Source organism: Pholis gunnellus (genome assembly GCF_910591455.1).
Source record: "Pholis gunnellus genome assembly, chromosome: 13".
NCBI classification, from domain to species: Eukaryota; Metazoa; Chordata; class Actinopteri; order Perciformes; family Pholidae; genus Pholis; species Pholis gunnellus.
Window position 1 is genome coordinate 20,864,134 of NC_136540.1, and position 25,828 is coordinate 20,889,961.

Genomic DNA, 25,828 nt, shown 5'->3' on the forward strand with positions numbered 1-25,828 from the left:
GTGCACTAGGGCCCGTCATAACTACCTTACGCCACCAGACATAGGCCATCATATTCAATAGTTTTTGTCAAAATTATTATCTATAGCCTTTAATATTGCTAAAATGGTACAAGAAAGACACCATGAAACTTGTGTTAACGATTCATCTCAAATGACAAATGATGCGTGAAATGAGGTACCCTTGATGGTGATAATTCAGTCCAATCAGTAATGGGTGTTTCTGCCATTGGCATCAGTCACAGCCTGACAGAGATGACTTTGCTCCTCACTAAGGCCCGTACATGTTACTGTGGGATGGCATTACATTCCAAGTTCAGCAAGGTCATGTGGTGGTGGTGGGCGACTTGCTCCAGGCGTCGTTTCAATTGGTCCCAGAGGTATTCAATCGGATAAAGATCCAGGGTGAAAGGGTGGGCCAATCAATGTGTGGCACTCCAACTTCCTGGAGACTTATTGTGACTATTCTAGCACGTTTGTGGGGAGTGTTGTCATCCATGAAGATGAAGTTAAGGGTGTATTGCTGGTACTCAGATATCTATGATGTACTTTCTAAAGTGGTGCGGGACCCATCTGTGAACCTGACTAATGTCTGTCGTTAGGTCCATTTCACATGGTCGCGTGACCTCTATTGGTTTCCTGGCGTTCAACCTGTAGTGGTGGAGGTGGTTCCGGATGGTCTGTCTGGATACTCTGGTACCCCTGGTGATCCTCAGCTGTGATTGCAGCTGTGCTGCAGAGTCTGAGGTACTGGTCATCTGCGTTGTTAGTAACACATGGAGCCCCACTCTTGGGTTTTGACCAACTACGGCTAAAGACTACTGGCTAAAAAATGAGATAAAATGGTCTTCAAAAGTAGGTCAGCACACTTAGTCAATGACATTTTATCATCTTTTGTACCATTATGTCTTTACTGTAATGTACTTCCTCTTCAGATGTCAGTGAATTGATGCCTCCGAATTTCGTACTGTAGACGTTTTGTCTTTCACAGAGCACTGGGTAATTGAGAAGTTTATCTTTCGAGCCTACCTAGCTAACTCTGCACAGGCAGCTAGCTAACTACCTTCCTGCAATGTTCTCTGCTTTCCCACAATCTAAAGCACTGTGTAGAGGTCACAGTTTAAATCTATAAAAGCAAGACCAGAGAGACTGCTGGGGTTAATTGAACGAACATTTCATCGTGCTTTAATGACAATTCTGTTGGCTCATCAATTGTTAACGCTTATAGCTAATGCTAATCGTTAACAGCTCCATTAAATACACATATTGCAGCTTTGCGTGGAAACTGAAATTTAGTTTTATCTACGGCCCCAAAAAATATCTTCATTCTACCAGAGTTTATACAGTATTTTATCTCATCATGTTTCCTGAGCAGAACATACTTAGGACAAAAGTCTACAATACACAACACATCATTATTTTGTGTTAACACAAAGTACGTCAGATCTGCTAACACACTGACATGGTTCACAGCAGTTCATCAGTTCTTTGAGATGGGCTGATTAAAACCCTAGACTGATGCAGTATTTAATTCATGTACACATAGAGTGGAAATATCTCCTTTTGAGATAGGTACGTACTGTTAAACACCTTGCCTATTTATTGCTTTTTTTTATGGAAATGCAAATGAGAGCAATAAAAAGTGCCATCAAATTAAAGTTATAGTTTATATTGTTTTCTTCAACATCACCATGTTATAAGCATTAAGGAAGTTTTAAAATGCAGATGTCTCTCTTAATCCCCTTTTATAAGTAAAAAATGTAATGAATATACATGAGGATGATGATTTTTTAAAATCATTCCAAGATTGATGTAGCTCTGTTGTGTGAAGTGCAGTTGAGTCTCTGAACCAATGAATTCTTTATTTGGTGGCAATCAGGTGCCAATTAGTTTGACCCAGTTTTATAAGAGAGAAGCCTGAGTAGCTGCATTTGTTTTGGTATTTTACTTGCACCGTAGCAATGAATTGTGGAACACAGATTCATTGTGATAAACTCAGTCCTCTGACACGGGTACACTTTGTCATGATAAAGACCCAGCTTTTATTGCAAGCAAGCCACAGTGCTCAATGTTCAAACAATCATGTTGATAACCAAAGGGCTTGGATTTAGAAACTGCTAGCATTTACGACACCTGAATTAATCCAGTGCTGTGAATGCTGATTAAAAGGCGCTGTAAAGATGTCTCAATCAGATGAGACTGCCTCAGGAGGAAGTGAGTAGAGCTGATTCATGACAGAATGTCTCACCAGACATTTCAGCTGCCTCCAATCAAGATTTTTATATTGTAAATAAATTGTAAATACTGAAAATGCCTAATCAATGGTTAACATTGTTGTTACAAAAGAAACTCCACACAACAATACGACTGTGGCTCACTGGTAGAGTAGGGGCGTCCTTCAATCAGAGGATCGGTGGTTCGATCCCCATGTTGATGTGTCGGGCAAGACACTTAACCCCGGTGTGTGTGAATGGATATGAATGATAGTTAGTCCTGATGGGCAGGTGGCACCTTTCATGGTAGCCTCCGCCATCAGTGTATGAATGCTTGTGAATGGGTGAATGATGACATGCAGTGTTAAAGTACTTTGATTGGTCCGAAGACTAGAAAAGAACTATACAAGTACAGTGCATTTACTAACATAATATTCCAGTACTGACTGACTCTGTAATAGATGAATCTTTATCTGTTGTTCTTTCCATTTGTCTTTCACCACTCAGAAACCAATAAAACAGGCTGTAGAGTTTCTGAACAACTCCACAGAGGCTGTCGTCAGCTATCATGAGAGTGTTTGCCTCACATGGAACATGAGGGTTTTCCTCCAACACTCAGCCTGGCATACTTTCATTTTTGCATTCCATCTTTGTTCTCCGATTCTCTGATATGGTTGGCCTAAATCAAGCTCCCCAGCCTATTGTGGATAACGGTGGGCAACTCTATTGATCGAGGGACTAACACAGCCCAGACACTGCTCCCTGAGAATGGAGGTTTTGTCCTTGGTGACATTTCAAATGATAGCTGGCATTTATAGCTGCTGACATCTTGGTTGATGTGCAAAAGTACAGCAAAATGCTTGGCTCTGTTTTGTGAGGAATTGCCTCATGAGATACTATGTTGTTCCATAAGTTTTGTCCAAATCATATTAGTGGCAGTTGTTTTGCTCTATTCCCTTGAAAACAATGTCCTTTTCTCTGCACAGCGTGTGGTAAGCCCAGTAATTCAATTTCTTTTAATATGCTTACAGCTTATTCTGTTCCCGAGCGCCTCGATAACGGGGTCTAGTTCCACCAAAGCACTGCTAATAAAATCATGTCCTCCTCACTTTTCACAATCTGTCTGTTTGTTTGTCATCAGGATTCCGGAAAAACTACTGGCCCTATTTTCATGAAACGTGGTGTAAGGGTAAAGCATACGTCAAAGTAGCGGCCATTTAAATTAGAAGCGGATCAGAATCACGGGGCAGATACAGTTTATTTTTCAATAACATAGCTACATAAGGTATTGCCTTTGTTTTCTTACTAAAGTCTTTTTGAACATTGTCCTCTTACTGTCCGGACTCAGTAGTCATCTGAGTTTACTTCAGCTACCACTGTGCTCACAACACTGAGTTTGAATTGAAGATTTGACCAATTTGTTGCTGCATTAAAAAGGTTTACACTTGGTTTGTAATTCCGGTTCATCTTGAATATTGTTTTTCCAAATTGCTGGTGTATGTTTGATTACTAACAATTCAGTAAATTTATATTTGTGTATGTTTTTGTTACATTTAAACATAGCACAAAAAGTAAGGATATTTGTGTTTGGTAGATTATTTCTCTGTTGTAACAATGCTTCTTGGTAATAAATCTTATACCGTTGGAAAGCCTGTTTATTTCCCTTTTAAATGGTGCCACATTTGTAAGGAACATGCATTTGTGGGATGAGCAGCAAAGCTGAGTATTTGGGTTGCACCCATGAAAAATTTGCCAAATCTTCTCTGCCAATGCCAAGAGAGTGGTTTATCAGAGACTACCTCCAGGATGTGGGAGTGGAAAGGATGGAATGGCCTGCCAGCAACAACAGAGGGGCTGAGCCGTGAGTTGCCGACTCCTGCCATAGACCATAGACTCAGACGTCTGTAACTCGCCGGACGATCCGGGTCATTTTATACTCAGAAAACATACTGTTTGGGCTTCATGCGCCTGTTATTTCCACTGAGTTTCCTCTGGCCTCTTTATGAAGAGAGCTGTCTCTCTGTGTGTCAGGTCTGCCACAGGTCTTTGTTATTCCTGTTTTCTCAGTTAGGGAGCTCAGTATTGTTTTTCTGCTAGTGTTGGTAGGCTAGTTGAATTCCATATTTTCTAGTTAAGGTGGGAGTATTGTTTATTATTCTGACGTTGCAGACCCTGACGTCCTTGCTTACTTTTTTGCCATTTTAGTTGGTTTATTTCTGTTAATCATTCTTCTTTCAATAAATGCTATTCATTGTAACCCCTCAAGTCTTACAGCCTCTTTGTCTTTTCATTTTGTTTACATTTTGCGGTGTTTTGCACGGTTTTGCATAAAATAGTTATGTTACTTCCTTTGTCCCCCCGGACCCATTATCTAGGCTGTAATAGTGGCACTGAGCAGCTTTTATAGGAATCAACTGGGCCTGCCTCCAACGCTGAATCACTTCTCTTTATACATCCATGCTATGCATCTAAATAATTGTATTTTTCAGGTGACCTTTTTTTTTTTAATATAGATTTAATTTACAGTTAATTCATATTCTCATACAATGGCAATGGAATTATACATCAGTTAAAACACACACACACACACACACACACACACAAACTGTTGAATAATTCATCTCTAAGAGCTTTCATGGAGAGAATAAAAGGTAGGCTAGGCGCTAATCAAGGCGTAGCTTTTTAAATGGACATGTCTCTACCAATGTGTGAGCAAACTTGTTCGCATTATCTTTCAACTGAACTGACACGCACACACAGATTAAGCAGAGGAACAGAAGCAGCAGTGTCACTGGTGTGCTCAGCGTGGCCGTAGCCATCTATGAGGTCACCGAGTTCCACATGAACATTTAGGTCAGAGGTCAGAGGTCAGAGCGACAAAAGAGAAGGGAAGAGTAAATCGTGTCTACTGCTGACTAAATATCTGAAAGCAATACAGAAGGCCTGAGAGCCTTACTATATTATATTCCTTTATATTTTACATGACTTTATATTTTGACTCGGCACCTGGACTTTGTGTTCTCCTATACATAAATAAAGACAATCCACCATATATTGATGGACAAAAAATTGCCCAGAATACAGGAAATTGAGGGGTTTACACTAAAAATGTTCTGAGGGAGGACCCCAAACCTCTAGCGTCACCTTTGGACGTGTCAGGGACGGCGGGCCAGTTTCAAGTCGTGACATGCAGAGTTTCTTTTGAAAATAAACTTTTATGTTCACAGAAAGTTAGGTTTAAGCAACAAAACCACTTAGGTTAAGGAAAAGAGCGTCGTTGACGTTAACGACTCACGTGACTAACGACTGACGTGACAAAATATCAACATTTACGATTAGCTTTGCATGGGACAAGAATGGCATTTCTTGGACGAAAGTCCTGTGTTTGTTTGACCTATCCACGTCAGCTGCTCTGAGGGTCTAATAATGATGCGGGTGGGTTTATGTTGGAGTCCAAGTGTGGACGGTATCAGACGCCCCGGGCACTGACCAAGCGCTGATATTTGACGAGTTGGGAGTGAGATCTGGTTGGAGGTGCTAAGTCTTTATAACAACAAGGTCCCAAAACATATCTATGTTATAAAAATCATTATGCAAGCTTCTGATAGTGATTGCCCAATAGAGGTCTGCATTTACATCTATTGAAAAAACAAAAAGCTCAAAACAAAACAAGGGAGTTCAGTTCATACTGGGACCATTGCTACATCACTGTAAAGGACGGCTGTCGCTCTGTCCCCCGTGCAGCTTTGAGACTCTCTGATCATTGTCTGCTGGAACTAAACTCTGCTGAGCCCGAGGTCAAGACTGTAAGGACATGGACCAATGAGGCAAGGCTGGGGTTACAGGCCTGCTGTGACTGCACTGATCGGAGTGTTTTTGAGGCTGAAGCTACAGATCTGTGCAGCTGCAATTTCTGTGAGCCGACTAATGCTGCACGGTGTATCGATACTAAAAAAGTACCGCGGTACCCGTACGTTAAAAACGATACGATTTTGCATATTTTTAGTATCGATACTTCATTAAAATAGCGCGCGATCAGAGCGCACTCATTGTTCCGCTCCCTGTCATGCTGCCAGCGCTCACACACACAACAGGCAGCGCTCACTCACAGCGAGTGATCGCAGGGGAGACATGGCATCAAGTGCAGGAGCTTTTGCTGGAAGTACTTTGGCTCCATTGCAGACAGTGAAGGAAAGCCCACTGACATACTGCTGTGAAGTGGAACTTCTAATGAGGACCAAGACACGTCTGGGTTTGAACGGAATCACTCTACTTTTGAACTGCGTTTAACAAACTGTTAACGTGAACAGAACGCGCTCTAGCACTCGACATGTGGATTTCTTCATACGATCATTCTCATCGTAAGCACGTATCATGCTACTTCCTAGCTCTTCAAAGTAAAAGCACTTCCTGTTTCATGCTATTCACAATAAAAGTAAATCAGGTCAATTAGCTTCTCACATCTACAGCTTAACAACATAAACAGTGTTACGCAAGCAACATGAACTATATTAATTATGTTATGCAATCAAAACGATACAGAGACCCGTCTGCAAAACTTGTTTCAAAGCCACACAGACCAAGAGAGGCAACACGTCAAACATGGCAAAGCACCTTTCAGACAGACACCCCAACTGTTCAAAGAGTTCAAAGAACGACAGGTTGTTTTCATTAATATCTTGCTGTAGGCTAATACTAATATTAATGCCATTTGTTAAGTGTTCACAAAGCTGGGCAGGAACAAGCTGGTAAAAAAGGGAACCATACAGATGTTTTATTTATTACTATTATAGATAAATATACCTGTATCGTATCGTATTTGTGGTATCATATTGTATTTGTGGTATTGTATCGAATTCTGGTATCGTATCGTAAGTATCGTGTATCATGATATTTATGGCAGGTATCGTATCAAAGTCATAATTTTGGTATCGTGACAACCCTAGAGCCGACTAAAACATTTTGCACATACAAAAACAAAACCCCCTTATTTACAGCAAAGCTCAGGCAGCTTCGTCAGGTCAGGGTGGAGGCCTTCAGAAGTGCAGACTCCGGTACAAGCAGGCCAAGAGCAACCTAACAAAGGAGACCAGTGTTGCAAAGAGGTGCCAAACTGAAAATATGAAAAACAAGACTTCAGCCAACGTTGAGCAAGTCCTCTGGTGTGGTGAGGATGACCTGGACCTGAACGCTCTAACTGTGGAGATGACAGTGGACTTCAGGTGGAGCCCTCCATATACTGCCCCCCATCACCATCCTGAACAACACTGTGCCTGTGGAAGCCTTAACGTTTCTGAGATCCATCATCTCCCAGGACCTAAAGTGGACATCCAACATTGACACAATCATCAAAGAGGCCCAGCAGAGGATGTACTTCCTGTGTCAGTTCTGACGAAGGACCTGCTGATGATCCACTCTATTATTCCACGTCCATCACTGTGCGGTTTGGATCGGCTATCAAACAGGACAGGAACACACTACAACGGACAGTCAGGCCCTCCATCCAGAGCATATGGACCTCCAGACTCAGGAACCATCACTGCAAACGCTTCACACCCTGGATATCTGCTTCAGCTTCCTCCCTCTCGGCGATCCAGAACACTGTACGCCAAAACTACAGAAACAACAATAGTTTCTTCCTGCAGGCCGTCGCACTGATGGACAGTTAAACTACACTATATATTTACGCTATTTTATCATTTAAATATTCAAAGTTGCTTGTAACATGCACGTATAAGTGTTACAAATATACAGTATATCATTTAACATAGAATGTGAACTCACACCTGGAAAAATAAAGCTAATTCTGACTGTGATGTCAAGTGTATTTTGTGGGCTTTTACAAGTGTCATAAATTGTCAAAGTCAAAGTAAAGAGCAAATTAAGGTCTGTCCTGTATGTTTGGCATGTATAATGTATTGTTCTACTTCACACAGGCCTTACCCTTTAACAGGGCTGTACAGGCTCGACCACTCACTGTAATTTGTATTAACATTCTCAACCAATTAGGTTGACACTTTTCAATTCGCTGGCCTTCACCCTGTGTCCAGCATGTTCTTGTGGAGGTGGTTGCTGTTGCAGGACTTGGAATAGAGGACGATGGGTGGGGAGTTGAGGGTATGACTGAATTTGAATATCATAGCCAGCCTTGGCAGATATTAAGGATGAATTATGTCATTACCTAGAGGCAGAGTGGCGAATGGGGCTGTTTACCCACTTCAATACATAACATAATTAAAGTATGTGTTAAGTTTACAACAAATCTTAAACTCGTATGTATAATTAAAAAAAAAGAAAAAATACAGCCATCTCTGTAGAAAGAGAAAAAAAAATACTTGTTTTAAACTTGAAAATAAAATCGAATAAATTACCCAAACATTGTCCACATTAACAATAAAAGAAGCTTTTGTTAATATGTTCAGAACGAGTATTTGGAGCACAGGACATATGAAAACAAAATGCAAAAGAGCCAGGAAGGTTTATCCTTGAATGGTTACTTTTTCACTGCATGTCAGTTCTCATGGTGCTGCTAGGACTGTCCTTTGCTTTAGATTGATGAGCATCAGGGTCACTGTCTTGGGACTTTATTCGTGCTTCGATGAATCTGTGGATTGTTATATTCAATTGAGCAAAACCAATTGAAATGTGGCTTGTTTTCTACCTAGCCTCCACTGTTGATGTCAGCACATAACTGAGCTGTTGCAATGTTATCATTGTTGGGGTCTGACTCTGACCTCATGGCTGACTAAGGCTGACTAAGAGCAGTCTTCTGTGATAACTCAAATTCAACCTTCACTGTTCGCTCTGAGTGTAGAACAGGACTTTGACTGTGGACATTCTGAGTGAACACTAATTTTGAGACTCAATTTATAGTTTGGTTATCGGTCCCTATTCGCAGGGTGGTGCCCCGTTATTGTTAGTAATTGATAATTAACCCATTGATGTTAATAACTCCATTGATGTTGATAGTTGAGTTTCATATTTGATGATAACCAAACACGCTCCTTATCGTTCCCAACATCATTGTGGACAGAGAGGACAGAGTGGAGGAATCCTCCACTGCTTGAATTTCCTTGAAGGTCCTCCTCTATGGATGCCTGTGAGTAAACCTGTCTCCTACAAAATGTGTTGTTATACAACTTATCTGCATTCTCAATAACATTTGGAGGAAATCATATTTTCTCCCTGATTATGGTCGCAGTTTTAAACACGTGGTTATTGTTTTAAATTTAAACAAAATAAAACAAAAAGGCAACAACACTACTTGGTTATGTTTAGTACATCATCATGGTTTGGTTTATTCAAGTTACGGACGTAAAGTTAAATAAGGACACTAACAGCAGTCTCTTGGGTGTCCTGTGTTTGTTTGACCCAATAATCCAACCTAACCTCCTCCAAACGCAAGCTTCAGCGGATTTATTAGAAATCTATAATTGTAATATATGAAAAACCCACGCAACCTTGGAGAAAATACATTACCCTTGATATGTAGTTGACAATGCAGTTTCGTTGTATGTTCACGTAATCTTCAGGAGACTGGGCCGCTACAGTATTATTATTGTAATTATTATTACAGTAGTATGTTTATATCTGACTGCTGGAATGAGCAAGCCGTAATAGCATGAGAGGGTCTGCAGAAGAGGTTAAAGTTGATGCACATGAGGGTTTGGAGTTGCATAGCTAGAGAGGCATTGGAATGGTTGCAAAGAAGAGCTCAGATGTCAGAAGAAGTTTACTGGAAATTCCTGCATGCAACAAGTTGTCAAGATACTAATATAAGAAGAAAAGGGTATTTGCTTGAAAAAGTCCTTCCACCCTTCTTGCAAACCATGTCATGTTACTCTTCATTGGCTATTTGCATCTGCTCAACATGTTTTGACACAAGTACAGAGACACAACATCTTAGGGGGAATTAGGTCTACTTTCATGAGCTGACTCTGAGGCCAAGTAGATACGGCAGGTCATGTAAAAGCAAAGGTATATCATCCTGTGTGTCATCGGTTAGCCTCACAAGCTAATCAGCTGTAACTAGCAAGGGAACTGAGAAGAAGGGGCTATTGTATAAATACTGTTACTACTTCAAAATATGTTGATCAAAAGCAGAAAGGCCCCCGAAATATTAAACCAAATACAACTAGAAAGGTGCATTCAGTAGAGTGCAGATATCTGCCAAGTGTCTGCAGCGACCACTGTTGTTTTGTGTGATTAAAGGGATACAACCTACAATCAGCACGTCCCCCATCTAGACACTAATGGGCCAAAAGGCGTTGTAAAACACACTTCGGTAACACTTTATAATAACTACACAATAGCCATGTTGTGTCAGGATCCCTGTCTGACCCGTTGTGTGTTACCTCTGATCTCCTCTCCTCATGTCCCATGTTTGTTATTGTGTGCCATGTGCTCTGTGATATAACACTCTGCTGGAGGAACACCAGCAGATGCTACAAGAAATGAGAAAATCCCAGATCCATCACATCTGAGGTTTCCCAGATTGGCTGCATTGTGCAGGTCTCCACCAGTTCCAGCACCTGTGCTATCCTCTCCAGTCCTCGCCCCGCCGGTCCGGGAATCCCCTGTGCCATCTCCGGATCCCTATTACGGAACACTGGGGAAGTGCCGTGGCTTTCTGTTTCTATGCCGACAGGTATTTGACCATCAGCCTCAGACTTTTGCCTTGGACAGATCCAAGGTTTCCTACGTGGTCGGATTACTGCGGGGAAGGGCTTTGGACTGGGCCACGAGTACATTGATTACTGATCTCCTGTTGCCAACCATGCCTGTCCCTGTTCTGCCCGCCTTGCCTGACTCCCGGTAAACCCACCAGCCTTCTGATCCTGACAGTGTTTTACTCTGCCTGCTGTGCCTGGAAGTTTGAAATAAAGAGCCAAACTTCCCTGGAATCTTGTGTGTTGCATTTGGGTCCATATACTACCGGTTACAGTACAATCTGGCCAGTCATGGACCCAGCACGCACCCCTACACCAGTGAGCCGTTTTGAGAGGATTGAGGGGGCCCTCCAGCAGCATGAGGTGCTGATGACCGACCTCGCCGCTGAGACACGTCAGTCGGCAGCTACCCAGGAGCAGGCTATGGCAGCGTTAGCCGCGCAGGTCCAACAACTGACAGCTGTCCTGGCCCAGCGGATCTTTGCCTGTACTGTGGCCAGGCTGGTCACTTTATATCCCGGTGCCCAGCAAAAGGGCACGGCTCGCCAGTAGTAGGGGAGGTACTGGTGAGCCGAACCGCAAGACTCTCCTCCATCCAAAGACCCCTTTGTCACGCTCAGCTTCTGCTCGCGGACGGATCCCAGACCCTCACTACGTTCATTGATTCTGGTGCTGACGACAACATCATCGATGAGGATCTAGCCCTTCAGCTGGGCATTGACCGGGTTTCCCTGCCACGCCCTGTTCCTGCCAGCGCCCTGGATGGCCACCTACTGGGGACAGTGACTCACCAGACTATGCCCGTCCGCCTGCTCCTGGCTGGTAACCACCATGAGACCATCCGGTTTCTTATCCTGCGGTCACCCCAGCACCCGTTAATCCTGGGATACCCCTGGCTCCGCCGCCATAACCCCCACATAGACTGGTCCACAGGAGCCATCCTGGGGTGGAGTCCATCCTGCCACCTGATTTGCCTAAAGCAAGGCGCCGCATCCCAGCAGTCGGCCTGTTCCAGCACTGCTTCAGACCTGTCAGGGGTGCCTACTGAATACCATGACCATCGGGAGGTATTCAGTAAGGTCAAGGCCTTATCTCTGCCCCCACATCGCCCCTACGATTGCGCCATTGACCTGCAACCAGGCACCACGCCACCCAGGGGACGCCTGTATTCTTTATCTGCACCTGAAAGAGAGGCCATGGAGGAGTACATTAATTCCTCTCTAGCTGCTGGGATCATCCGTCCCTCTTCTTCACCTGCTGGTGCGGGGTTCTTCTTCGTGGGGAAGAAGGACTAGTCACTGAGGCCTTGCATTGACTACAGGGGTCTCAACGATATTACCATTAAGAACCGCTACCCACTTCCACTCATCTCTTCTGCCTTTGAGCTGCTGCGGGGGGCTACCATCTTCACCAAACTAGACCTGTGTAACGCCTATCACTTGGTCCGGATCCAAGAGGGTGATGAGTGGAAGACGTCCTTCAACGCCTCCTGAGGAATTCTCTGTTTGTTAAGGCAGAGAAGTGTGAATTCCACGCCTCATCTGTCTCCTTCCTGGGGTACATCGTGGGACAGGGGACCGTGCAGATGGATCCTGCCAAGGTGTCAGCTGTTACATCCTGGCCCATCCCTGACTCACGTAAACAGCTGCAACGATTCCTGGGGTTCGCTAACTTTTATCGGAGGTTCATCCGCGGCTATAGCACAGTTGCTGCTCCACTTACGGCCCTTACCTCTTCCAAGATCCGATTCCAGTGGTCACCATCGGCTGAGGAGGCCTTCCGGAACCTTAAGGCCCGATTTACTTCGGCCCCTATCCTCCAAGTCCCTGACCCAGAGAGACAGTTCATTGTGGAGGTAGATGCCTCCGATGTTGGGGTTTTTACTGTGACTTTCATAAAATAATAGTAATTGCCTGTTTTTTTTCCCACATTTGACATTAATTATATATCTAATAATGTGTTGAGAAGAAATAAATGAACATTTAGCTGTGGTGGTCGTCTCCTACAGTAGTGTCTTCTTCAATCCTTCTATGTTAAATGAGTTGGTAGGATGTGATTTCACAAATTGAACATTTTGTGACGTTGCAGATTATGTTCATTAGCACAGCATCACGTGGCTCTGTGAGGCTATACTTACACAATGTGCTGCTTTCAGTTGAAGGCTAATGTTAGAATGCTAACAGGTTTATTTCTACCATGTTAACCATCTTAGTTCAGCTTGTTAGCAAAGTACAGCTGAGTCTGATGGGAATCTCAATAGTTTTGTAGGATGTTGTTCATAGTGTAGACACATTGAAATGTTGACCTGATGATGGTGCGATTGAAATGTTAGGGGATAATGTTATTGCAACATCATTCTGGCTGCATTATGCTGTCATTTCTATGATTATTACACTATTTTGCTATGCAAACATAATGTCTAAGATACATGATTGAAAGAAGAGCATGTATCCCCATGACATAACAGATCATGGTTGTCACATAACAGTGTTGTTTCTGTTCCCTCAGTCACAGCAACTCTAAAGGACAGCACATTACAACCATTTGTCAAAGTCGGTAGAGAAGGAAAGGCACAAAGGGACATCTGAGAGAGAGTACATTCACAACCTATCCACTTTAATGAGTCTTAATGGGTCGAAGGGATCCATATCGCATTGTCCCCAGAATAAACTGTTTTCCCCCAACCATATATCTTATAATCCTTCTAGTGGCCAGCAGCCAGAGATTCAGTGGACACTGCTGAATAATTGATATAGTACCCACTGAGTTGAAATGGGGACGGAGTCTCTCAGTGCACAAAATAAAGGTGAGACTTAAACTGACATTAAGTAAACGACCACAGAGCTCTTACTTGTGTCACCATCTGTATTGGAGGATTTATTGGCATCTATTCTGTAGAGGCTTCAGAGACTCCCTTCATTAAACAGTGCAGACACAAGATTGATATTAAATGGTGACGGGGAATCTGACAATAACTCAGTTTAGGTTGTGTTAACAAACCTCAGGCTCAAATTACGCTGTGCAATTGTTTCAGGATTTCCATATTTCTTACATGTTTGCCATTTTTCTCCTGTCACTTGTCATTCTCGTGGTAAAAGGTGAGGCGTGTGTCTGCATCATCAACTGCTGCAGTGCATTTGCTTGTGTTCCCGACACCATGCCGGTGTGAACATTTTAAGTGATATGCTATGGAAAAACAACTATCCCATTGGGAAGGCAGTTCCATTGCAGATTTGAGACTTCCTAGAAATGCGGTTTTACTCAGGGAGAAGACTGCTCTCTTTACTGCTGTACTACTAACAGACACAAACACTATCCTCTGAGGGAACAGTCCATTATCGCTGGTGACAAATATCAAAAGCAAACGGCGAGGAGCAAGTCAGGAAAATGCCACTCTGCAGGAAGAAAAACATTTAGGACTCTGACTGCCAGCAAGAATTTCTTCGGCTGACCAAACATCTCCCCACAAAGTCATTCTATTCATTAGTGCAACTCAGACAAATGTCAGGGAAAATAACCCATTATCTTCCCTGCTGACAATAACACATACACACAAACATAAACACATCATACCGGGCTCCCAGGATGCCTGTGTATTACTTGATGATTTGTGATTCTATTGCTTCATGTGCCACCATTCGTGCTGCTGTGCATCAGCTCAGGGTTGGTAGTGAGGAGTGACTTCTTTTCTTTCTGCTACTGGGGCAATTTCAAACCGCATGACAACCTATTGACACATTTCCTATGATTGTCATCTTGTAAAACCTAAATAAAACACTGGCCATGTCTATTGTTTGATTTCTTCTTCCTTACTTCTTGACTTTGTGAACAAAATCTGAGCTTGCAGGGGTCCAGCATTAAAAGGGCATTAGGTTATGCAGCTTTTACCAGCCTTTGTTGGCAGCACATTGATTGCTTGCAGCAGCTTGTATTGGAGAGAAATATTACAATATTTTAGGGGGTAGAATTTGCTTTTAAGTGCTAAACTGGTGCCAAATTTTATGTATATCAAAAACATAAATTGAACTCGGACCTCAGACGGGTGTTACAAAGTATAAAGTCAGTGTAAATTGCACCATCTGGCTAGTGAGTCATTAAAGTTGTCCCTTTCCTTTTGAATGTGAATACAACCCCCACTTCAAACAAACGGGTTGTTGGGGGACGATCATGATATTCAGAGTAAATATTGGGGAACCAATAAACGCTGTGGATGGCTGAGAGCCACTGGGCTGTGAGAAGCAGATTCTGTCGGCTCTAGATTACGGGTGTAGGAGAGGAACAGCTGGGCTGTAAGCATTCATGTCATGTTGGAGGCTGAACATCTGATCCTATAGAGAAACGGCGCATGACTCACACTGCTGAATGCTTGGTGGGAAGCGCAGAGCTGACACAATTAGAACACAGAACATGCGTGCGCACACACGCAGAGCAGCTTGGCTCTCCTTCAGGCTGCGAGGTGCCAGCACCACAGAACAGACCCAAGCAGCTGTGGCCTCCAGCCAAATCATGGTTGATTGTAGCCGAGGCCTTGTCAGGCCACAGGTTGAGCAGTTTCAACCCCGGCAATCCACCAAGTTGAGAAGAAAACAAGGCTTAAGACAACAGATTAAAGTTGGGAATTATTCATCATAAATCCTCTCGTGGCTATGTTAACACAAAAGCTACAGATTCATATCCCGCTGTAGGTAAATGGCTGCTCTGCACGTAGGCGAATATTCATGTGAAGCAAGTGTTTGATGTGTGTAATGTGTGGGAACGTCGACATCAGGCTGTGTGCGTAGGAGGGAGGGCTCAATCACCTTTACACCCAGGTAATGCTCTTGCAGCTTTGCCCAACACATTTGTTTTGTGAAATGTCTGAATTACATCTGACAGTTTGAAAAGAAATGATTTCTGAAAAATCTGCATTACAAGGTAACCGAATTGAGGCAAGGATTGTATTGATATATGACACAATAATAAGAAAATAAGAAAAAATAACATTAGTATCAGTCAAAATTCATCCTCACGTTGGTTGTGTCCCATTTAAGCTGCACTTGAATTTCTAGCTCCAAATAGTAACCAAAGATTGTTTTTGTTATGCCCAGTAATCCTGTTTCCTGTAACTGCACACAGATATCTCGAGTTTACAACTCGATGTCTTGCTCATCTTTATTTTCTACCCGTATAAACCAACACCTTCTCCATTCAAAACATTTACATAGACCACAGCGTCAAGAGCAAGACAAATCCAATAGAAATATATAACCTTGTGGCTTACCTCTTGGTGAATGATGCTTCCATATGATGTTGGCCTCCGGTCGACCCACCGCCAGGCACATGAGATTGACGTTGCTGCCCTCATTCACTGTGACGTCCTTCGATATTTCAGTGATCCTGGCGGGTACTGAGGGGAGAAAGTAAATCATGATTGATGCCTTTAGCCTAATTAATGACACGTGAGCAAAGGGCTCGCTGCTCCACGTGATCAGAACAGCGATCAGGTTAAAAATAACCCACGGGTTGGGGACTCAATTAGCATGAAATTAGCTGACAAATCTGACAATTCTCTGGCTCGCTGTGGTGTTATACGTGATTGATTTTCTTCATCGTGTATCTCTGCCACACTGCTCATTAGACAGGCATCAGACTGATTTGGAGTAAGACATAATTCCATCTCTCTGACTGGACCAACTTGATTTGTGTGTGCATAAGTGTGTTTGTCTGGGTTCTTGATTAAGTGTACCCTGTGAGATTGTAGTATCAAATCAAGGGTCAGAAGTGATCCTTCTTCACTGTAATTCAACTTAAACTGTAAGATCATTAGTGCAACGGATAAGACAGGCCGAGGAAAATTCATGTATCCTCTTCAGTGTAGTTTAGGAGAGTTTGGTTTCAGTGAAAAGCTAAATGATTTTGATCCTTGGGGCTGAGACATGGTAGTGGTGTTACAGGAGAACCAACCAGCGCGTAGAGGAAATGAAGGCAACTAGACTACCATCACTTCTGTCTCTTTCTTTACCATACAGAGTGGTGTAGGATGACATTTTTGTAGTCCAACAGGAAGTTAGCATCGCACTGGTCCCCTCCACAAAAAGCCAATTGGAGTTTTCCACTGGATCTTGGATTATTGCAAAAAAAAGCTCTGTGGCAAACATTTTCATGATATTTGATAATATTCACAAATAAACACCACTTTTATGATTATTGAAATGTAAAAACAATGTAAACAAACTACACCACAGTCACATGACTTCACGTCTCCAGCACTAAGCTAAAGGAGGACTAGTGTTCCAGTTAGGACGTTTAGTCGTCTCATCTAGACACTTGTTAGCAACGTCATTTTTAAAGACATGTAAAAGCTTCTAAATTAAAGTATTTACTGACGTATTTTATATCGTACAACAAAACAATAAAATCTCTTCATCCTGTGTTAACCACAGACCTTATTACCAGGTTTTAGGATTCATTCGTGCAGCACTCTATTCTGTTGGATAAGGTAAGATACTGGTCTCCACTTCTTTATGCACAAAATCAATGAGGACCGCTCTATCAGGAGCTGAACAGAAAATAACAGCTTAATGTTATATTTGTAATGTGGTTTGGGGTATACATTTATTTTTTCATGGTATGACATTGATAGGGCCAGCTTAGTGCACAGACACCAACATGTTAGCTTAGGCTGTAAGTTTAGTGTAATTACCGCCGATGATAAATAATAACTAAATCAATGGGACTTCATTTTTTAGATTTGTTTTTTATTTCACTTAATTGTGTCAAAAATAATTAATAATTAATTTCTTCATTAAACTAATTAAAAACATAATGGTAAAACAGTAAATAAGTAAACAATGAAAGAAGATAATACTGTGGATTTCTTTTTCTTTCATATTTTGAATATAAATATAAAGCCATGAATAACATGGCCATAATGTGTGGTTTGCGCCAGGGGATCTGAGCTGCAGTGACATGCTGTGTATCCCATTGACCTTTGAATTGACCTATTCTATTAGCATGCATTGCTCAGTTGGTTCACCAAATGCATACTTAACCAGTAACACATAATTCACTAACACATGTATAATTCAGTTAAACACGAGAAGGCCTATTCCACACATGAGCATTGGTTTAGCATTGGCTACAGCCATAGCAGCATCATAACTGTGTATGATTTATAGCTGAAACGAAATGAGCTGTGCAGTCCCTCCTTTAGGTAATTACTTGTAACTGATGCTCCATTTCTATTCAGACATTTACACATTAAGGATGCACCCATTCACAAAACTGGATCGCACAACCAGGACTGATGACAAGATGAATTGTGTTATGAAAAGGACAATTACAAGCAACACTCATTCCATAATATGACAAAGATCAGTGCTGAGTCCCCCATTAATATTAGTGTAATGCCTTTAATGCTGGCTGACTATATTTCGCCTTCATCCTCACAAATGAATCTGCCCAAGAGACACAATTAATATCTATATACTCATAAGTACACACACGTACACATGTATACAATGTAAGTAGACCCAGCTATAAACTGGTTTTGGGTTTATACAAAACCTTTTCATTGGAGCCTGTTGGAAATTGGTGTGTGTTGAAATTTGGTTAAAGTTAAAGTAGTAGTAGAAAAGTTTGAAAATATAATAAACTATTGTGCTAACATCTCTGTCTAAAGTTGGAATGCCAGGCTAAGTGAGGCTGCTCTTCATTTATTTGTATTTGAACATTAACATGTAGTTTCTGGAATACATTCAATACTTCTCGTATGTTTTAGAAGGTAAGATCAAGAATTCCTTTGGGCTGTAAATTGACCCACTCACATAAAATGATTGGGCCAATGAAAAGTTCCGGTGGATGGTAAATGGACTGTACTTGTTTCTCTCTTTTCTAGTCTTCGACCACTCAAAGCACTTTAACACTACATGTCATCATTCACCCATTCGCACCCATTCATACACTGATGACAGGGGCTACCATGCAAGGTGCCGTCTGCCCATCAGAACTAACTAACATTCATACACCGTAGGCACGACTACAGAGCAATTTGGGGTTAAGTGGCTTGCCCCTAGCGGAGCCTTGGATTGAACTGCCAGATTGAAGGATGCCCGTGCTCTACCACTGAGCCACAGTCGCTACCGAAATCTGCTATATTCATATCAATAATACACATAACACATGTGTGTGCTCTCTTCTACCGAACTCAACATTTAAACTGAGAGAGACTTACTCAGTGATGGGGACTACATACAAACATTTTATAAATCAGTGCATTCCTCAGGTCATGTGACCAGCCAATGACGTTTTATTTATATTTGACTGTGGCGTCTTTGGCTAAGTGGAGAGCATGGTCGTCCTTTGATCACACAATAGGCAGTTCGATCCCCGTCTACGCTAGTGGCATGTCGATGTGTCCTTCACCCAAAATTACTGGTCGAAAAGAATTATACAAGTACAGACCATTTAAACCAGTTTTTTTTATTTGTAAGTCTCAGAATCAGTAGACCTATACAGCACAAAATGAGTTAGAAACAAACTTTTATTGAATAAAATCTTTTCTAGAATCTTCAGATAGCGAATAATAACATTGACATTTAATTAAAAATTGTAGAAAATAATAAAATATTACACTGAGCTCCGCTGTCTGGTAATTAGTTCTCATAATATGATACAATGAGCCTCTGGCTATACAATGTAAACATAAGTCTATAGCTATGGCTGTATAGCACCTGAATATTAAAGATTACAATGCCATTCATTTTATCAGCTGCGTCAGGACTATTCAAACTAGCTCCTCCACATTTCCTTTTTATACATTTTCAAAGATGAATATAGTTCCGCTACATCCTCTCATCGAAGTTGTAAACACTGACGTGTGCTTCCACACGAGTAGGAGGCGTGGCTTTGCCTAATTGGCTGGACCCTACGTAATATACTGTATTTTAGGAAAGCAACAATAAATGCAATTTTTGTTGTTATTTTAAGTTATGGTGAATATTTTAGCTCAAAATGAAATGTGGTTATCTTTGCTTATATTTAGGATGAGCCTCGTTTGTCCCACCTAGCAGCTGTCCCCAGGAAGCCAGCAAGTGCTACAATTTTGCAGATTAGGCTTTGTTTTCTCACAAACTCTCAGCACCTCTTTCTACATGAAAAGTCTAAAGGAAGTTTCCAGAACAAAGACAACAAATATATACTTTGGAAAAGAGCAGTGCACTGCTACTTTAAAGGCAACATGGTGAAAGTTGACAAAAGTTCAACAGTTTGTCAAAGTGCACATGTGGAAAAAAATTAACTAAATCCTAAGAAATCTGTTAATTAGCCAAGCACACACTGAACATGTTCCTATGGTTTAGGATACATTATCTTTCCTGCATTTTTACCCTAATCACATGAGTTTGGACCAGTATGAAGGCTGATATAATACAGACATTCAGAGTAAAAGACAACCTTGGCAAGCTCTCTTGATCATTAAGCTTAAGAAAAATAGAAAGTGATTTTTTTTTGTAGATATAAAAATAGCATGCTGAGAGACCCATCCAAAAAGAAAATATGTTTCTTGTCCAAGTCTATTTTAACTGCGTCATTTTCTTTCTTTGTGTCATCTATCATCAACAAAGTCAAATCCCTATGTGGAAAATGGCTTTTCAACTTTTTTCCGATAACTGCAACACCTAGACCAAAGAGATGTCTTATCTGCAATTTATCTTAATATCATTCTTTGAACAAATTGTGGCCTGGTCCTTATTAGTTGTTGTTTCTTGAACAAGAACATAATTTGTTCTCTGAACAACATTCTGTTGAACCCAGTTTCTGTGTGCAAAATAAAAATAAATATCGAACCACAAAAGGGTTTCTAAAGCTCTTACAATGTATCTAATGCAACCAACTGGAACATGAGAGTGGCTGATGTCTGCGGCTATATGTTGAATTGAAGTTGCTAGTATAGAGTTTGCGGCTAACAGCTGTTGTGTAGGCCTGAGCGGGGATTCCAACTGCAATGTTGTATCACATATAAGTATTATGTCCATATGCTGTTGCGTATAAGACATCGTCCTCCAGCTATGTTGGTTTGCACCAATAGGATTGTGGATATTGGAGCTGTCTGGGCCTTCACTTGGATGCAAGTTTTTACAAAAAGAGGAATTGCAGGTTGCAGGATCTCTGGTGACAGCAGAGAGAGGTGGTGAGATACATACAGATGTCCCTTTAAGGAAACAGCATTCAGGTGAAAATCAGCTCAATCTTTTAGGGCCCTAACAGCCAAAAGGTCTACAAATGTCAATTCCAAACTACTTTGAACACTGTACAAAGTCAAACCATACCCTAAAATGTTCCATGAACGGAGGCTGTAGCTGTGAAGTGATCCAATAGATTTCCTGCCAAACCTAGTGGCAAAATGTAATGAAGAGGCTTCCACAATCGTCTTCTGTTTACAGCAATTAGACTAACGCCACAGAACTAATGTGGTAATGATTCATCGAGGGCAAAATGCAATACGTGGCGCCTTAAAGAGGCTCTGAATGGGGAAGAGAAGAAGCGCAGTGGTTCGAGGGCGCAGCAGGCAGCGCTTTCTCACACACACTGACCTCCGGCAGAGACGAATGAAGAAGCATCTGTGTGCAGAGTGGATGACGGGTTCCTCCGGCTTGATATTGCCAGTGGCCAGGTGATTAAAAACACAGCTCCCCTGCCACCGGGGCTGCTGGTGGATGTGACCGGAGACCCGGGGACACGTCACTCTTCATGTTGGCACAGCCAAGGTGTTGCAGCCAGTAATTAATTAGAAAATGGAGTCAAGAGGCTTTTCAAAAAGGAAAAGGATGCTTTCTCTAGGTGTTTATTTAACATCAGATTGACTGATGTGGTTGTATTTCTTTAAAATCGATATATTCTTTTTCTCAGTGGTGGGCCGTCAGGGCCAGCAAAGCCTTCTCTGCTGGCCTAAACAGAATCACAAAGTTATAGCTATTTTATAATTTAATAATTTTTCATAAATACACTACATGTATTGTAATTTATACAAATATTTGCCCATTAGCTTATTTTCTCATTGCACAGCTACTGTCTTCCTCAGTTGCTCTGCTTCTAGTGCAGCTTGTTTTAAGTAGAGCTTTTATCCAATCAGATTTCACCTCTGTCTCTAGGTAAGAAGAGAGGCCCCAGGCCTGCAGTCTCACAAGTGAATCCCTTTGCAGTTTAAGTAAATGGAGATGATATTGTTGATTGTCATAGTCTTCAACCAATCAGATCTTTAGTTTGACATGTTGGGCGTATTCTTTGACGTGCCTTAGCCTTCTAGCTGGCCTACAAGTACGTCATCATTACGTGCAGCTCAGTTTCCAGGTGCAGCTCTGCAGTGAGGTGCAGCGTGTGATGTGATTGGTCAGTGGGCGAGCACGTGACTATCGTGAAACGAAACTTAACAGCAGAGACATTTTTTGCATTTTGCTTGGTGTAGATTATTTATTTTTTTACCTAGTTTTGTTTTTTTAACACTCAATGGCTGAAGGAGGAGAAACGGATTTGTGAGTTGGGATTTAACTATGGGATTAAACTCAACAAAGAAAGGAGGATGGAGTTTGTCTTTAAAACCTACTGAATCCTAAGCCTTTTTTTAGGCCTCTTCTCGAAAATTGTAACCCATACTAAAGAGACTACAATTCTGTAACTACAAGGTCTATTTTAAAAATGTTGATGGTTCAATAACACTAGGAATTGTGAGATTTGATGAGATGAGTAAATATTGTGTATATGTTACTGGTTGATAGTAGCTGAAGACTGAACACAGCAAACAGGGAAAATTACCAGGTTTGCCTGAAGAAAAAGCACTGTAATTTATTAAATGAGGCCCTGGCTAGCCTAAAAACATTCCCAATTCATAGCAAAAAGGGTGCAGGTGCCTCACAAAAAGAATTGGTGTAAATAAATTGAAGCAAACCCCAGTTATAGGTGTTTATGTAAAAAGAAAACATGCCAAATTCTCATTTTCGAACCAGGATTTGCAGCTGTTTCATTGTACTTTTGTATACTATATAACTATATATTTCACTATATTTCACTTTGTTTATCACTCATATGTACAATCTATTGTACAATCTATCATAACGGAGCTGTTTGGCATTTAGCGTAGCCTGCCAGAACACTTAAGGAGCCCCAGCTGTTTTTTGTTGTTTTTTTTTGTTCTGGTTCAGAGGTCACAGCCCGTTGTCTCCTACATGAGTGCAGAAAACATTATATTTCCCACAATTTAAGCTTCTGCATTTTCCAAATACACTAGTATTCAAACGTATTGTTCAGTTTGTAAGCCTCGTACCGAACAGTTTAATACGAATACGTATTTTGTTACAGCCCTAGAAACAAATAATAACCCTAGCTGTGGCGCCATCATGAGGTTATACGGTGGTATTTCAGCTGCAGGATAGCAGTGAAGGCCCAGGTATAAAATGCACGGCCCGCCACTGCTTTTTCTATTTTCTAATGTTAGCTGTCATTGTGAGGGTAAATGTGCTTCATTCACAGCGAATGGAACAGTTGCATTATTACTGCTCAGTGTCTGTCAGAATATGAATTATATATGTATGGCAATTCTCCATACAGACAATGCAATGGTAACATGTGTGGGGGGGGGGGGGGCAACGGCTACTGTACCTCGTGAGAATGAGAAAGAAATTCAAGGAATTTGGGTTTAAGTCAGGACAATTTAAAACAAGTTTTCAAAATAGGCTGAGCCACTGGATTCTACTTTTTCCCCAAACACGCAGCCACCACTGGTGAAAGAGTTATCTGTTACTTATTTTCACAGGCCATAACTCGTTTCCCTGGTAACTCTTGAGGGTTTGCTAATACCTGGAATCACTATTAGCTGCTCCAGTTAAGAGACGAGATATTTCTAGTCCACTCAGCTCATAGAACCCTTTAGTTCAGCCTTCTGGTAGCGCCTAGAACGCTAACGTTATGCTAGCAAGTTGCAAAGTCAATAACATATATAATTTGACAGTATGTTTAATAACACAACTAACTAGCTATCTAGCCATGTCATTGTCCCCAAATCAATATATTTTCATCAAATGAGTAGGCCGCAGCCTGAGGTAGTGAGTTACAGTAAATAGAGAATAGAAGTCGAGACAGTTGCTTTGTGTCAGTAAGTTCAGAGGGGCAGAGTAACTTACTTCTTATAGTTTGTGTGTTACTGTCACCACCTTCCTGTGTTCTGAGAATGAGGCACTGAAGGACTTCCCTCATTTTTATGAATAAGATATTCAAATTATTATATATATATATATATATTTCATTAAATGTAGCCAGTGCATACGAGCTTACAATATTCAGTTGGCCGACTGCTCCTCTGTTTTCTTCCCACTGTCACCCCGGTGGTGTACTCACAAAACAACATTCTCAAACACACAAAAAAATGTTCAGATATGAATATGCACGTGAAACTGAAGGAAGAAAAGCAGCTTTGCTCACGATTGTAGGAGCCTGAACCATTGACACCTTCCCTCATCAAAGCCTCTGCTCCTGTGCCAACATTCACCAGATCTATAATAGATTCTAACTCTTCTTTCATAACTAATTACTATGCGACTCAAACATCAAAGGAATCACTGTCAGTCAGCGAGTTCTCCAATGTGCCATCTCATCTCGGAACAACAGACATCCGTGACAGATATCTCGGTAACGTTCAGTGTTCTTGTCTGTGGTTATAGTTAATTCAGAGGCACAGTCACCTCCAGGAGGAGGAAACAAGAAAGGAATCCAAATGTTCCCGTCATGGGGGGGGAGGAGCTTTGTCGAGGTGAAAGTAAACTAGGTTAGTTGTCCCTCTGGCTGGTAGAAGGCACAAACGGTGACACCTGCCTTCAAACTTCCAAGCGTTCTCAGTTCAAAGGCTGCTTTTCATATGGGACCTGTCGCATCTTCTGTTCCAAGAGCAGTAATGACAACAGCACTGAAGTAAACCAAAATGGAGGAGCGAGATGCACTGCGTAAATATATTACCTTGCGATCATCATGAGTAAAGCACCACAAGCTGGCTGAGATAGCTGGGTCTTTAATTCTTTGTATTTACAACCCCAGACTTTCAGCCATGTGTTCATTTTATTGATGATCTGACTAATGGTTACCATCAGTGCTGGCCTCTCGTACCCTTTTTTCAGTATTTCATGGCTAATGCATTTTAAAGTACAGTATATGTTGTGTAGATCTATATTTTCTCTTAGACAACCAGCTGATTTTAAACTGACCATAAAAAGGCCATCGATTTCACATTTCAGTTACATAGTAGAGTTCTGCAGGAATGAGTCCTAAAACCCAGATATGACTCAGCATTTTTACAGTTCCTCTTCCTTTGTCTTGAAGTCGCTTGAATGTGTTGTTGGTTAGATCTCTGAAATAAGGTCTGTGGTTTACACAAGCTGAAGATAAGCTTTTACATGTCTTAAAAAAGGCAACACATGTCTAATTGAGACGACTAAATGTCATTACTAGAGCACTAGTCCTCCTTTAGCTTAGTGATGGTAACGTTAGCCTTTTACTTTTGTCGATTGAATTTAAGCATCAAATATCATAAAGTGGTTCATTTGTGAAGATTATTTTACTGAAGAACATGTTAGTATCATAAACGTTTGTTTGCCACAGAGCATATTTTTTACAATAATCACAAATCCTATGAAACTATCTCATAGGCTTCTAGTGGAGGGAACCAGTGAAATGCTATCTTCCTGTTGGCCAACATAAATACATATCCCTGCAGCTGTCTTTATATAAGATATGTATATGAGCTGACAACATCTTAGTAGTAGAGTCCTTCAGCATATTCTTCCTTTCTCTATCTTCCTGCACATATGTACAGCCTTCATGCTAACCCAGGACCCTCGTTCAAGTATCTGAAATCATTTGAACATGTATCAGTTGCCAGTCTTTGTGTGAGCAAGCTAAATGACTTTGCTGAAAACAACCTTCAAA

At 41.5% G+C, this 25,828-nt stretch overlaps 1 protein-coding gene across 1 annotated transcript in view; it reads right to left on the minus strand.

Moving 5' to 3' along the window:
- Positions 1 to 25,828, minus strand: part of opcml (opioid binding protein/cell adhesion molecule-like) — a gene marked incomplete at both ends in the record, with an annotated part of 172,163 nt that overhangs the window by 37,698 nt on the left and 108,637 nt on the right. Inside the window, one exon of the mRNA XM_079172030.1 lies at positions 16,140 to 16,265. Coding sequence (XP_079028156.1) covers positions 16,140 to 16,265 — 126 coding nt within the window. The remainder of the gene's footprint in view (positions 1 to 16,139; positions 16,266 to 25,828) is intronic.